This window comes from Nyctibius grandis, chromosome 4 (assembly GCF_013368605.1).
Source record: "Nyctibius grandis isolate bNycGra1 chromosome 4, bNycGra1.pri, whole genome shotgun sequence".
In the NCBI taxonomy this organism is placed as follows: Eukaryota; Metazoa; Chordata; class Aves; order Nyctibiiformes; family Nyctibiidae; genus Nyctibius; species Nyctibius grandis.
Window position 1 is genome coordinate 80,330,372 of NC_090661.1, and position 13,764 is coordinate 80,344,135.

Below are 13,764 nucleotides of genomic sequence, written 5' to 3' on the forward strand. Positions count from 1 at the left end.
CAGTCTAAAGGCTTTTAAAAAAATATGTCATGCTTTGTTTTGAATTCTGGCTTTTATTTCCATCTCTCTTTTGTTGCTCATCTTCTTGTTCTGCATGTCTTATTGCTGCACAGACTGGAAAGGCAGCAAGTAAAAGAAAAAAAATCCTCTCTTTCACATACTCAACTCACAAAGAGGAACACACCCTGTAAAACTGAAGCCCAGTTTCAAGCTGCCACTTGCATATTCCCCCAGGCAAAAAAACAGTAGGCAGAAGAGAGAAACAAAAAATCTCTAGTCCATAGAGAGGATATTACAAAGCCTCAGCCTCACAAAAGTCATGGAGGAACATTCCAGACTAGGATTAAAGTTCAAGGGGATGTTTTCATACATATACCCTCTTAATCGGACAGTGGAAAATATGCACAAGCACACACTGTGCAAATTATTCATGCTTCTAGCAGAAATCTGCACCCTAGAGAGAGGGAACAGGTATCTGTATCTCCATGAGCACAATTATTGGATTAATCCTCCCTCATTGGCCAAGATTAAAGATTCACTCTCCCTTTCACCTCATAGCTTAGTCAGAAGAAATATCTGTAAGAAAAAAGAAAACTTGCATGTTTAAAACCACTGAGGACAAAATTAGGAGATGGACTTCTCTGTGAATCAAACTGTAGATGTTATTTATAAAAACATGGCACCTATTTGTACAAAAACACTGACGTCTGTTATTCAAGCACTGAAGTGCATTTAGCCTTTAATGCGAAAGGAGAAATTTGGCACAGAGAAAGTTATCTAGGACAAATAAAAGAACCTTTGAATAGGTTTTGGTTTTTTCTCTCCACAAGACAGCAAGATGCATCTAAAAAAAATATATCTTTGTACTTCATCCAAATCTCTACTCCCTACATATATTACATCCTTCCTTCTTATTTATTCCCTTCTTACATTCACCAGTCATTATTATTTACCTTCTTTTTTCCCCCCAATTAAATCTTTAACTTCCACTGATCAACAATAGTTTTTCATTCCCCTTTGAAATCCTTTTCGGCAAAGCCTCTCAGTAACACTAACACTGGCACATCAGTGACTTTCCTTCCTATACACTATGCTTTCATTAAATGGGAACTGGGGAATGCTTTCCACATATTATGAAACAAAATAGTGGCCTTTACAGTACTCTGTTATCAGGGAAGGCTATCAAATACAGTTGCCATGAGAGACTCAGGAGCAGATTTCCAAAGCAAAACATCTCTGCTCCTGAAACATGCCTTGTTGAAAATAAACAATATAAATAGTTCATTTATAAAACTGGTGAAAATCACTACCAATATCAAATCAAAAGAGCTGCTACAACTCAGGCCATTTTATGATGACCACACCAATAAAGCTGCAGAATCATAATATAATTGAGGCCCGAAGGGGCATCTAGATGTCATCTAGTCCAATCCCCTGCTCAGAGCAGGGCAACTTCAAAGTTAGATTTGGCTGCTTGGGGCTTTGTCCAGTTGTGCTTTGAATATCACCCAGGATGGAGATTCCACAGCCTCTCTCTGCACACCTATTCCACTCAGCCTCTCTCATCGTGAAGCCCCTCCTTACAAACAGTTGGAAATTCCCTTGCTGCAACCTGTGACAACTGCCTCTCATCCTTTTGCTGTATGTGTGACAAGAGTTTGGCTCCATCTTCTTCACAACCCTCCGTTAGTCCCAAAAGGAAACAAAAGACATTAGAAACTATTTAAACAAAACCTGTAGGGAAAACAGCATGAGAAGAAATAATTCATAAGTGGACTACAGTGGTCTGGAGTTGAAGGATTTCCATCTGCCAGAGGTGTAAACAGGAGCAATCCAGTGGCCTTGTATCTTGCTGGTTACAACTAGCATGCTTTTACAGACAACAAAAGTACACAATACACACAGTACATATCAGTTTTTCCCTTTGCTTCATACACAACAAATTGCTGTTACTCCTCTTTTTTCCCTGACATCCCCACATAAAGTTCCCTTTTGCCATTCTATCTTTCCTTTCTCTCCCAGGGAAAAGGGGACATGTGTAACCACTGCAACTGGTAACTGTCACTTTGCTTTGGCTACCAGAAGAAAGAGAGATGGATCCATGTATTGGTCAGGGTAATCAAGGAGAGACACTAGTTCTTGGAAAAAGGCAAACAAGAAAGACAATTCTTTTAAAGAGCAACTTTTTGTGATTATTTAATCAAGTGTTGTTATTAGATTTACCACATCTGATGCAAAGACAATTAAGCATCTACACAGGCCCAAATTTTTATTTAATAAAGAGAAAGGGGCTCTAATCTGGGAAGAACTTTGAAGTCAGAAAAAACTGGTGAAAAATATACATTTTCTTCTGTACTAAATTGCCAATACAAAAGAACTAATGACAAACCTCCTGTCTCCAATTTAGTTCTCCAGTCCTGTGTACATTTATGTGTTTACATCACAAGAAAAAAACAGAGAAATCTGAGTAACGAAACCACCACACATAAGAACATTGAATCCACATAATTAAGAGTAATTATTTTCTGGAGAAAAAAGGAAGAAAGACAGAAGTGCCACAACAACCAATAATTAATTAGAAGATATCCCTAAAATTTTGAAAATTATTATCCAAATGTGTATCAACTCAAGAAGTTAAAAAAAGGTGGGGGCGGGGGGAGAAACTCCTTGGTTTATACGAAACAACAAGCTATACTTCCCAGAAAAACATAACAGCACCTCTTGAAATATGTTATTAAGGGACAAGCTTGGCAAAAGTTGTTTGCATGTAAGTCACAGAATAGAGCATGTTTGACTAATTCTGTCCCACTTTACTAACAGCATCAGCCAGTCTCCCCACCCTTTTTCCAGTATACCTGGACAAGCCTCTGAAAACACACGTGTACAGTGGAAAGCCTTAAATGGCAAAGTAACTTACCTGGCTCTACCCTGACTTTTGCAACAAAGCTATCTACATTATAGTGGTATCAAAATCAGTACAATTCACTAAAGCTTGAATACTTGTTCAATCAAGTATTACATTATACATTGTATCAGCTGCATAAGTTTTGTGACATACGTATCATGCAGTACAAGTACATCTTTCTGATAAGATTCTCTTATGTGGATAAATGTGCGTGTGTGTGCGCACAGTAAAGACTGCAAGTCTACAACTGCACACGACTCCTGGTTCAGAAAGGACAGCACTGTCTTGCAAGAAGAGTTTGCTGCCAACTGACCACAAAGCTGAACAAGTTACTATGACAGAAAGATCTCTCTCTCCATGCAACTACACCCATGACAGCAATATCAGATAACATGACTACAAATACTGCTGCTCACAAAATAACAAAATTCTTTCCTCTATGCTCAGTTTCTTAAATTCTTAATGTAATTGTTATGTTGTCAGAAATCCTACTGACACTTTTACATAACAATTTATTACCTGCTACAGAAGGATGATTCCTTCCCAAAATACACTTGGCAGTAGCCATACTTACAGAGGATAGGACACAGAAACCCTATATGCAAAACAACATTAAAAAAAGGTTGGTAAGTACTTATTTACTGCCTAACACTGAGAACAGGTAACCACTGAGTATTTCAGCACTTCTCTGGCTTAAATACAGGCTAAAAAATTAGTGACCACTGAAATATTTTTTTCTTTCAAAGAACACACACACTCTCTCATCTAATAATGAATCATATTATAATGAAAACTAACATCTTTACTGCAAATAACTATTGTGCCAGCAAAGCACAATATTCTCTTTATCTTTTTCTAGATTTGGATCACCCTTGGTCTTCTTCACTCAGCTTATGCTTCTAACAACAGACAGCAAGTTTTTCTAGAAAATCAAACTCGTTTTTAGAGACATTAAGTTTAGAGTTTCTTTCTCACTGAAAACAACATACTAAACCAAACTTTTCAAATTAAGCATTCACTGATAAAAATCACAAAATTCATCACTATACTACAGCATTGTCAGATTTTTCAAGCAATAATATTTGTTTAAAGAAGATTACAATGGTCTTACTGTTTACACTTGCTTCAACAGCTGCCCAGGATATCTCTTCTATATTCACATTCATTTAAGGCTATGACATTTACTCTACATCTTATCTGACTCTCTCTGTAATATGCAGGCACAGCATTCATATATTACTGCAGACCAGTCTGAACAGCTACTGTATAATAAATACTTCATTCTTAGTTTCTATACATTTCATGTATCTATCACAGCTCAAATAAGAAAACATTACTGCTCTCATCACATTATTAGCTTCCCTAAGCTAAAAAAAGAAAAAAGAAAGAAGAAAAAAAGCCCAAACAAAAGCAAAACAAAAAAAAACACACACACACACAAAAAAACACGAAACAAAAAAACACACCTCTCCCCTTTCCCCACATCTGATTTCTAGCCTTACAATGCTTTTACAGCTTTACAACAGCAAGCTATCCTACATCAAAAGTTGATTGCAGCTACCCTAAAAACTAGTACTTGCTCTCACGCTTCCCCACAAAAGATTTTAACACACTTTTTCCCCCAAACCCTAATAAAACCAAATTATATCCCTTCTGAAAAACAGGCTAAGTTATAGTGTTTTGGATAGGGAAGGAAAGAAGGGATGAAAACACAGATTTGAGAAATACACTACCAGTTAAGCTCTCCATGAAAACATGAACTAATGACTTAAAGTTTTAAAATGGTATTTTACATCTAGACTTAATGTTAATATTTTACTTTATAAAATAAAATGAACTCAGAGGAACCGTTCTTGAAATCATACATTAAATGAAAGAAACAAACTTTTTTTTTCCAGAAGTAGTACGTCCAGAGGTGTAAAGAAGGAGCAGTCTTGTTGATGACATGTTAAGTCTGAATACACATGCAGAACTTGAATTATCTTCATGATAAAATGAAAAAATGCCCATTCAGTTCCCTCCTCCAGCAAAATTCTCTCTTCTGATTACAATTTCCATAGGTACAGAGTCATCAGTCAGAAGTATAAGACAATAACAATCCACAGATTGTTTAGTGCCTCCTTTGCTCTACTACCTCTTGCATGTAGGAATCAGTCTTTCAGAGCTGACAGTGGCTCAGGATAACATTTATGAGTGTTAAGTAAGTTAAAACCAATGGTTGTTTCCCCTGGGAGAACAGGGCACACTATTTTTACATGTCTTACTCCTCACAAGTAGACTCTAAGCTTACCCTCAATAAAATAAAAGGAAAACTCAAGAGTCCAACCCTACCCCTGAAAAACTATCGGTTTTTTTAAACTGACAACTACACTCCCTTCTTTTCTCCCTATTTCTCTACAGAGCTGCCAACCTGAAAGATACACTGATGAACCTCACTAGGCTCTCTCACAAGGATTAAATGAAAAAGGATACTGTGATAACTAAAGGGAATACTATAGAATTCTAAATCAATCCATATATTAAAATAATCAGAATTTATTTATAAATTCTAACTGCACTTAGTTTTAGCACTTAACTACACAGCTGCCCAAAATAAAATCATACAACAAAAACACGTAATCTGGGAAAAGAGTATTACAAACCATTTATGGTAATAACCATAGATCTACAAACAAAAAGAAGGGAGAGAAGGACACACTTACTTGTATTTTGGTTAAGAACAATTCACTCTCGATCCCATCCTTCACTTCTTCAGGTAATGATGCCTATTTTCCATTTTGAGCGGAGAACAAACCATAAGCTCCTCATTGGGCATCATTTATGTTAACACAAGTAATTTCCAGACTCACCTGGTTATTTGTGTTCCAAGCGCGCAAGAAAATGAGACAAACATTGCCCATAAAACAGTGTCACCCACTTGGTAACAACTAGATGTACCTGACATACATGTATGTTTCTACTTTGAAAAAAAAATTAAATATTCTATTTTTTGAGTTGGTGTCTCATATTGCACTTGGAAATCTATATATTGCCACATACCTTAACAAGTTGAAGCTAAGATCTAGCCTTTTTGCCATATGTCCATATATTCTTCCTAGGAATTCTGGAATTTCTTCACAATCTTGACCAATGTAGGACACCTGAGAATTGGAAGCAAAAAAGAAACCTTTCATAAGTGGATTATTTAGTTTCCTGTCCAGATTCTGTGTCACTGATCCAATAACAACACACAATAAACATTTGTTAGAGCTTTAAGCTACATCAGTTTTACTGCTATAGAATCTATCATAATCTCATTTTCCTATTGATACAATCAGCTTAATATTTATTACATCTATAGTCTTATGTACAACGTGTTGTCTCCTTTCCGGTAAAAAAGGTTTGATCGAATACAATGTATTTCTTCTATTCCACAGTTAATGCTTTGATCTAACATTACTTTGTATTACCATTCTGATACACTCCAGAAGAAATTTTTTTTGAAAGATCAGAAGCCATTCAAAGGACTTTCTAGTTTGCTTCACAGTACACAACACACTAGAAGATCACTTTGGAAAGTTTGGTCCAGAAATACCTAAGCAGTGTACTGTCAATCCATTCTCATAACCACTCCTTGAGGAGATTATTATTCCCAGCAATACGCTAAGGACAGAGCAAGAGGGCTGCCCAAGACCTGAAAAACCAAGCATGCAGCTTTTTTAGTCATGCAAGTCTTAAAGAGTTCTGGCTTCAACACCTGTGTTCGGATCACACTTATCCTTACGCCCAAAATACTTGTGAATGTCTTTCCTCTTTTTCATACCAGCCCATCTAACCCACCTTTAACAAACACAGGAAGAATTAGTGGTAGGAAAAATACAGTCTACTCTTTCTGTTTGTTTTTAGCCAGGATGAAGCGAGTGATAATATTTCCAGAAAAACACAAACAATAAAACAGCTAAACTTTTTCTATTCTCTCTGCTGTATTGTCTTAGAAGTCTTTGGTTTGATTTCTTCAAAGAATCCCCACAAAGCCTGCCAAACCTATTGTCATGAATTCTATACATCTATATTGGTTCATCCTCCCGGTGTTCAAAATATCAGTATAAACACTGACATTTCAGAGTTTGTGCTAAAGAAATCTTAGTTGCCCTTAAATGGCAACTTGCTAGCTAAGTAGATTTCAACGGTGTGTTAGAGAACTACGTATAAGATACTGCTGTTATCTAAATACTTAATTTAAAGTCAATTTCAAGACCATATCCCATCGGTCTAAAAGATGTTAGATGAAAAATACGCAAAAAAAAAAAGTCAAACTTTGTTTTGATAGTATTTTACTTTCTGTTAAAATAGAGACTCCTCTGAAGAACAGACTGACAGTATGTACTTTTGCAAGTCATGCCAGTCTCTTACACTCTAAAAAGACTGCAATCAGATAATACTATATTGCATCCCATTTAATTAATTTTGTTCAATAACTTCAACAGATAAAGCTGACAACAGTGAAATAATTTTTATGAGCAGAAAACAGGTAGCATGAAGCTCAGTTTCACAACTTCTCCTTGCTAAACCATACCTGCTCTTGCAATAAATTCTGCTACCAGACATACACATGACTTTAGCAAATACAAGGACAAAAGCGAAAGGAAGGTTTTGGGTAGTTGGCATCGTAATAGTTTGGACATAACAGAAACTGTTTTGCAGAATTTCCTGAATTAAATATGGGGGTTTTTTCCTTCAGTTTTCATCCAAGACAACTACAATCCACTTTACAACATACATGCAGGTATGCATACAAGAATTGCTTCATTCTTCACTGAACGGCAGTTTTCTTTAAACTAATGCTTGCAAACCCTTGGAAAGACACCACATTAACAGCAGAATAATACTTTGGATTAAGCATTTAGCTCAATGTAACACATTGAAATAGAAATGACTGAAATATGATGCCTATTAACACTGGGAGTGCAAGACCATCCTGAGCAACTACAAACATAGCAAGAGCACAGATCACCACTTTGCTTTTCACCCAGGGAGGAGTGGTGGAGAAAGAGCAAGAGATTCTGAACTACATTCCCACTGCCTTAGAAACTTACCTAGCCATAAACATTCTAGCTCCACAAGAACAGAAGTTGAAGACAAAAGTTCATACAAATGAGTATTGGAGCACACAGGAGGCAAAGTACATAAAATGTTGCAAAGCTTCAGCCTTTCATCTGTTATAATATACAAATATATTTGCATAACTGGTACAAACAGATTATTCACAGGCATATTTGCAGATGAAATACGGTTGTCATGACCTTCTAATGCTGAGGCCTTGTAAAAGGAATTTTACTTCCACAAAGTCTACTTCAGCACACTCACAGTACAAGCACCTTTTTCAATTTAAAACAAATAGATTTATTTTTCCACAAAATACACAAAGTGCATTCAACTTCAGATCTCTATACACCACATACATGAACTTTCTTCGGATACCCAAGAACTCTCTTCACTGTAAGAACAGCAGCGACTGCCAGTGATGCAATACACGATAAGCCTTTTTGAACAAGTTTTCAAGAGTTATTTCTCCACTTCTCTGATCTTTAATACTTGAACAACACTGACATAAAACACGACTTCAGTACTCTGGACAACAGAACAATAACATTTCTTCATTTTCATTCTGTCAGTTCAAAATCATTTACCCAGAAAACAGTCAAATGTACATAAATTCACATCCAGCTCAAATACTCTCAAAATGAGTATGAGCTTTCAAGTACATATCCAGAGATGTCATCACTGAGAGATGAGAGCAAGCATACTATTCCCAAGACTCCTCAGCTCTTTAGGTGCAAGGCACATCAGTAACAGGAGATTTCTTAGATTTTTCTATACCAGTCACAGAACATCACGTGGGATTAAAAACTGGATGTAGATGTTTCCATTGCCTAATTCTCCAACTCAGATCTAATACAGGCTGGTCACCGTCAATCATTCTTATTACTGGTGCCCTGCTCAATATCCCACTGAAATGTTCAGAAAGTTCCCACAAAGCCCAGCATCAGATAGGCTATGGACGTCTCAGACATTCTTGCAGACTCTTCAACACACTGTATGTAATTCAGGAAAAAAATATGTTTTTACAAAATATTTAAAACATAAGTTAACCAGTCAATAGCAGTTGCACCCCTCTTCCAGTTTAGTTTCAGAGGATATTACCATTTAATGTCTGTAATCATGTCATAATGATATTGTAGTCTTAGTAACTCATAAAGTAACATCTTTATTAACGAATGTCACCACATACGTCATGTATGAACTCTAGATATTGCATATTCCCTTCCATTGAAGGGAATTTCATCTGGAGAATATTTCCAGTCAGTTGAGCATTATATTTTACTCTATGCCTTTAGAAGACTGTATGTTAGGCACATAGCTAAATTAAGAAAATGCTTTCCTTGAAGGGGCTCAAGTCATGCCCAAGGGAAGAAGGCAGCATGTTACTCAGCGGCATAATGCACCACAGAGACCACAGGAACCATTTCCTCCAGCAGCTGCAAAATCAGCCAATTGCCTCCATATCACACACACATTTACATGAATTCCACACAGAAATAGTGACCAGATTAAAGAAGCAATTAGATGGGCAGCACCCTAGTTTAATGGCAAACTATTTTCAAAAAAAAGACAGGCTTCATTTATTCTTTTTGTGGGGAAAAAAAAAATATTTTGCCAGTTTTAGCCACAGGCTCAGCAGTAATGACATCAATTTTTAGCCAGAAAATTTTTCAGTAGCCAAATAAGGCACTACGTAAAGGCCAGTAGGACTTGCTTTACTTCCCAGCTTCTCTCTTTAACCAAAACGAAATATACATGGTGTTTACTTTCAGCAGGAACAACACTTAGCAGATTTCAGTCCTTCGCCTTCAGTTTATTCCCGGAGCCTACTCAAACCTGAGAGCAGCAGGGCCCAAGAGCAGCTAGAGCTCGCTCTGGAGCACGACCCACTCCTCGGCCCATCAGACCCCACACCGGGCTCCACCGCCAGCTGCAGATCTGGCACGGGAGGGAACCCTTACAGCCGCACCGCTCCCACAGCAAAGCCTCAGGAATACGCCTGTTGCATGTAGCAAAAGCGGCAGAGTAATAATCCCCTGCCACCAACTCCCCCATGCTCCGTTACCTACCCGTTAAGAAAGAGCACTACCAGTGCACACACACTCCCCCTCAACCCAAGGGCCGCCCCGCCTTCTCCCCACCACCCCCTCCCGCCCGGCGCTTTCGGGGTAAGGGACGCCTCCTCGGCTGTTTCCCTGCGGCGGCCTCGGAGCAGCGTGTTTGCGAGAGAGGCGATACCTCAGCAGCGTCCCGTTGCGCGCTGCCTACGTGCGGGTAGAAACTAAAACACCCGGCCCCGTGCGAGCCCCCCTCGGCCCCAGCCCCAGAGGAGCGAGCGCCCCGGCCGAGCGGCGGGGAGCCGGCGTAAGAGTTCGGGCAGCCACTACCAGTGCCGGGGGCGGGGACGCGCCGGCCGGGGCGGGCTGCCCCCGGCAGGTGGTGCCGCCGTCGGCCGGGCCCTGCGAGCCACGGGACGCAGACACTTACTTGGGCTCCGCTCACCACGACCCCTGCCATGGCTGCGGGAGCGGCTGCGCTGGGGCTTCCGCGGGCTCGTGGCCGGGCCGGGGCCGCCGCTGCTCCCTCGCGGCAGTCAGCTGACGCGGGCGGAAGCGCGGCCGGGCCGCAGGCGGGGGCGGTGGCAGCGCGGGGCTCCCGCCGCCCCCCGCGGCCGGGCTGAAGGCGCCCGCAGCGGCCGCGGGGAGGCCCGCAGGGGTCCTGCCGCCCCCGGCGGCCTTCGCGTCTGGCTGCCCTGTAGGCCCTGCCGCGGGCTTCCCGGCAGGACCGTCCCGCTGAGACAGGACTGGTGCTCTCCAACGCAGGACGTTGACGAAGGCGACGGGAGAGAGCACGGGGCTGACGAGGGTCTGTGTCTCCAGGGCCCAGACGACCCTCTCCGGCGGCTGCTACAGGCGCTCCTGGAGTGAAGGTCCAGCCGTCATGTACCCGACCGCCGCGTTTCGACACTCGGCTGAGGCCGCATGTTGGGTTCTAACAGTGGTGGAGCAGGCCCTAGGAAGAAATGACGGGAATAGCTGATAGGTGTGACAGGGAACTTGGCTTGGATTTCATTCCCCATAAGGAGCTAGATGACTTGTAGGGTCATCTGGACCGGCTTTCCAGCTACTGAGCAGTCCATTAATTCAGGGCCTAAACCGTAACTTGCCTTTGAAACGGTGTATGTCACTGGTAAAGCAACACCTGCAGAAATAATCCCATGCTATCTACAGGAGAGGTCCACATTCCCATAGCGATATTTGTTGTCTATAGAACATAGGGTAATTTGTGTGGAAAACAGAAATACCTCTGGAATTATCAGAAATACCTGTCAAACCAGTCCTTCCAGGGCATGAGAATTTGCTAATTAAAATAATAGCATGATGGCAGGTTATCACTGGTTAGGCAGAGTAGGGAAATTGAAGGTTTTCTGTAAGAATTTTATGTGAGACTTTTAAAGATACTTAGGTTTCCCAGGTTTGGATCCTAAATCCTATTAGTCATCTACCTACCTTCAGCTGCCTAAGCACCTTTAAAAATCTGGCTCTTCTTTCCCTTTTATTGCTAATATAGCATAACTCGCTGAAAGCAGAGGCATATGCTGTGAGGGGAAATAAGTTTCAGGAGGATACGCGTTCTACTCTGCAAACCACTTTCTACAGTTTATTCAGCAACACAGCAGAAACTAATACTGTGCTTGCTGCTCTGCCTCTTAATATCAACAGAATAAATTCTTGGTACAGCTGTGGCACTACACCTTCTGTAGACCTATTCCTCCTCTTACGCTGAGTGCTGGACAGGAAATACAGAGCAAATAACCAAGGAAAAAATGATTTTGTACCACTTTTTCCTTCCTGTTATTTTAATGTATTGTGTTAAAAATAGATAACAGGCCAACATGTAGAAAAATCAAAACACAATCAATGAACAAATCACTCCTTGCTTTGCATGGATCTAGTTTTCCTTGTATCACATCAGAGAGAGAAGAATCAAACCCTTCATCCACAGCAAATAAGCTGATCCTACACTGATGAATAAAAGTTCTGTTTCTCTAAGGAAGAGTTCCCCACCAAGGCATACTTGCTAGTTCAGGTCATCACTCATCATGCTTCAAACAATCACTGCCCTTATTTATTTATTAGATTATATAGCAAATAACATATGCCAAGGAAAACAAGTACTATGTGAACTGTAAATTTAAACAAAGCAATACATTCTCGTCTTTCTGTATCTACTGCTTTTTCTCTCTCCTTTAGTTCCAGGCATGAGGTTCCCATCAGAATGAACACAGCTCGAGGCACAAAGTGGCCCACTGCTACAGTTTGCTGTATTTGTCTTAATAGAGTAAATTCAGCTCAATACTACACTCCTGTAAAATTGGAATAACTATGTTGAAAACAATTTAGCACATCATTATCTATATTATTAGTATTAATTTTAGTAGAGCGTTAGCTGTCATTTTAGAGATATCTACAAAGAAAGAATTCCTGCCTGAATAGTTTACAAAATAGCACACACATATAATAACAAGTCTGTTTTTTCCAGCTTTTTACATTGCCAATTGCATTAACCTGCCATTGATCCTCCTACTTACTAGGCAAGACCTTGTCTAGAGGGAAAAGTTGCAGGTGCAGCTCCCTAAACTGGCTGACTTAAATTGACTTTATCATCTCTTCAATCAGTTGAGCTGAATTTTGTAAATTACAAAAACAACTTAAGGAGGTGGCAAACTGTTTTAAGTGCATCTGGCTTATAATCATTCTTTTGAAACCAGTTCAACGTTTTCTTGTACAGACATGGCCTAGATTATTATCTGCCATGGATAAAATAATAGATCCAAATCCCGTGGTGTGTAAGAAACAGGGAGTGCTACCAACTGCAGTGACAAAATGGGCCTATTATACTGTACAGGAAGTCAAAAACAAAACTCGCTACAACAGAGGATGAAGAGATGACTATCTTGTTATGATGCTTCCTTAGGCTTTGAAAACTTGCATCCTGAAAGTCCTAATTCTGCTTGCCAGTCTGATTGGCAAATTTCTCAAACTTCGTTTTCTCTCAGTCTCTGTTTTATTCCTTAATTTCTAAGCACCCATCACCTGCGCATAATTTTCGAAAGGAATGGAAACTCACAGCTGCAACTGTCTGCCACTGAAGGAGTATTTTGTAACATCTAATCTGAAATTGTAACGAAGTTATAACATTGTCTCAGATTTCAAACATATGAGTCAACGTGCTCATTAGTTTGTGCCTCATGTTATTATGGAGCTAAAATACATTACAGTGCTATATAAATACAGGAGGGCTTTTTTAGCTTTTGAGCCTGCTGATCATCAGTGTCACTTTATAGTACAGATTCTAGATGACTGTGAGGCTGCCTCTGGTTTTAGAATGTTTTTCAGTTTACAATATATATTTATTCTTCTGAGTAACCCAAAACACTACCTTCTTGAGTCCTGGCCCCACACAACCTGAATCATCTGAATGTTTTCTTTAGCTTTGATGGAGCAGTCTATATGAGTAAAGCTTTAGAGGACTAAGTTTGTACTTATAGAATGTATTTTTGGTGGTGGTTGCTTAGAAGCTGAAAGTTTTGTGAGGATTCTTTGTACAGGTTGAAATAATTTATATGACAGTGGGGCTTAGCTGACCTTTGAAATATCTTTTTATACAGTGTATGTATACACAAAATATAAAAATCACTTGTTTATTTAAATTATCAGGTTCACTGCACAATTAGAAGCAGAAAGTAGCACTTCTGTATGGGCCATTCAAATATG

At 39.7% G+C, this 13,764-nt stretch overlaps 1 protein-coding gene across 3 annotated transcripts in view; it reads right to left on the reverse strand.

Annotated features, from left to right (window-relative positions):
* Positions 1-10,572, reverse strand: part of LRMDA (leucine rich melanocyte differentiation associated) — a 700,798-nt gene extending 690,226 nt beyond the window's left edge. The window contains exons 1-2 of one of the 3 annotated variants that reach the window (XM_068397342.1): positions 10,475-10,572; positions 5,945-6,045 (exon numbers count right to left, since the gene is read on the reverse strand). In XM_068397342.1, coding sequence (XP_068253443.1) covers positions 5,945-6,045; positions 10,475-10,504 — 131 coding nt within the window. In that variant the 5' untranslated portion in view covers positions 10,505-10,572. Of the gene's footprint in view, positions 1-5,940; positions 6,046-10,474 lie in introns of those variants that run through there. The other 2 variants (XM_068397341.1, XR_011047903.1) reach the window with 2 other exon arrangements.
* Positions 10,573-13,764: the final 3,192 nt, after the last annotated feature.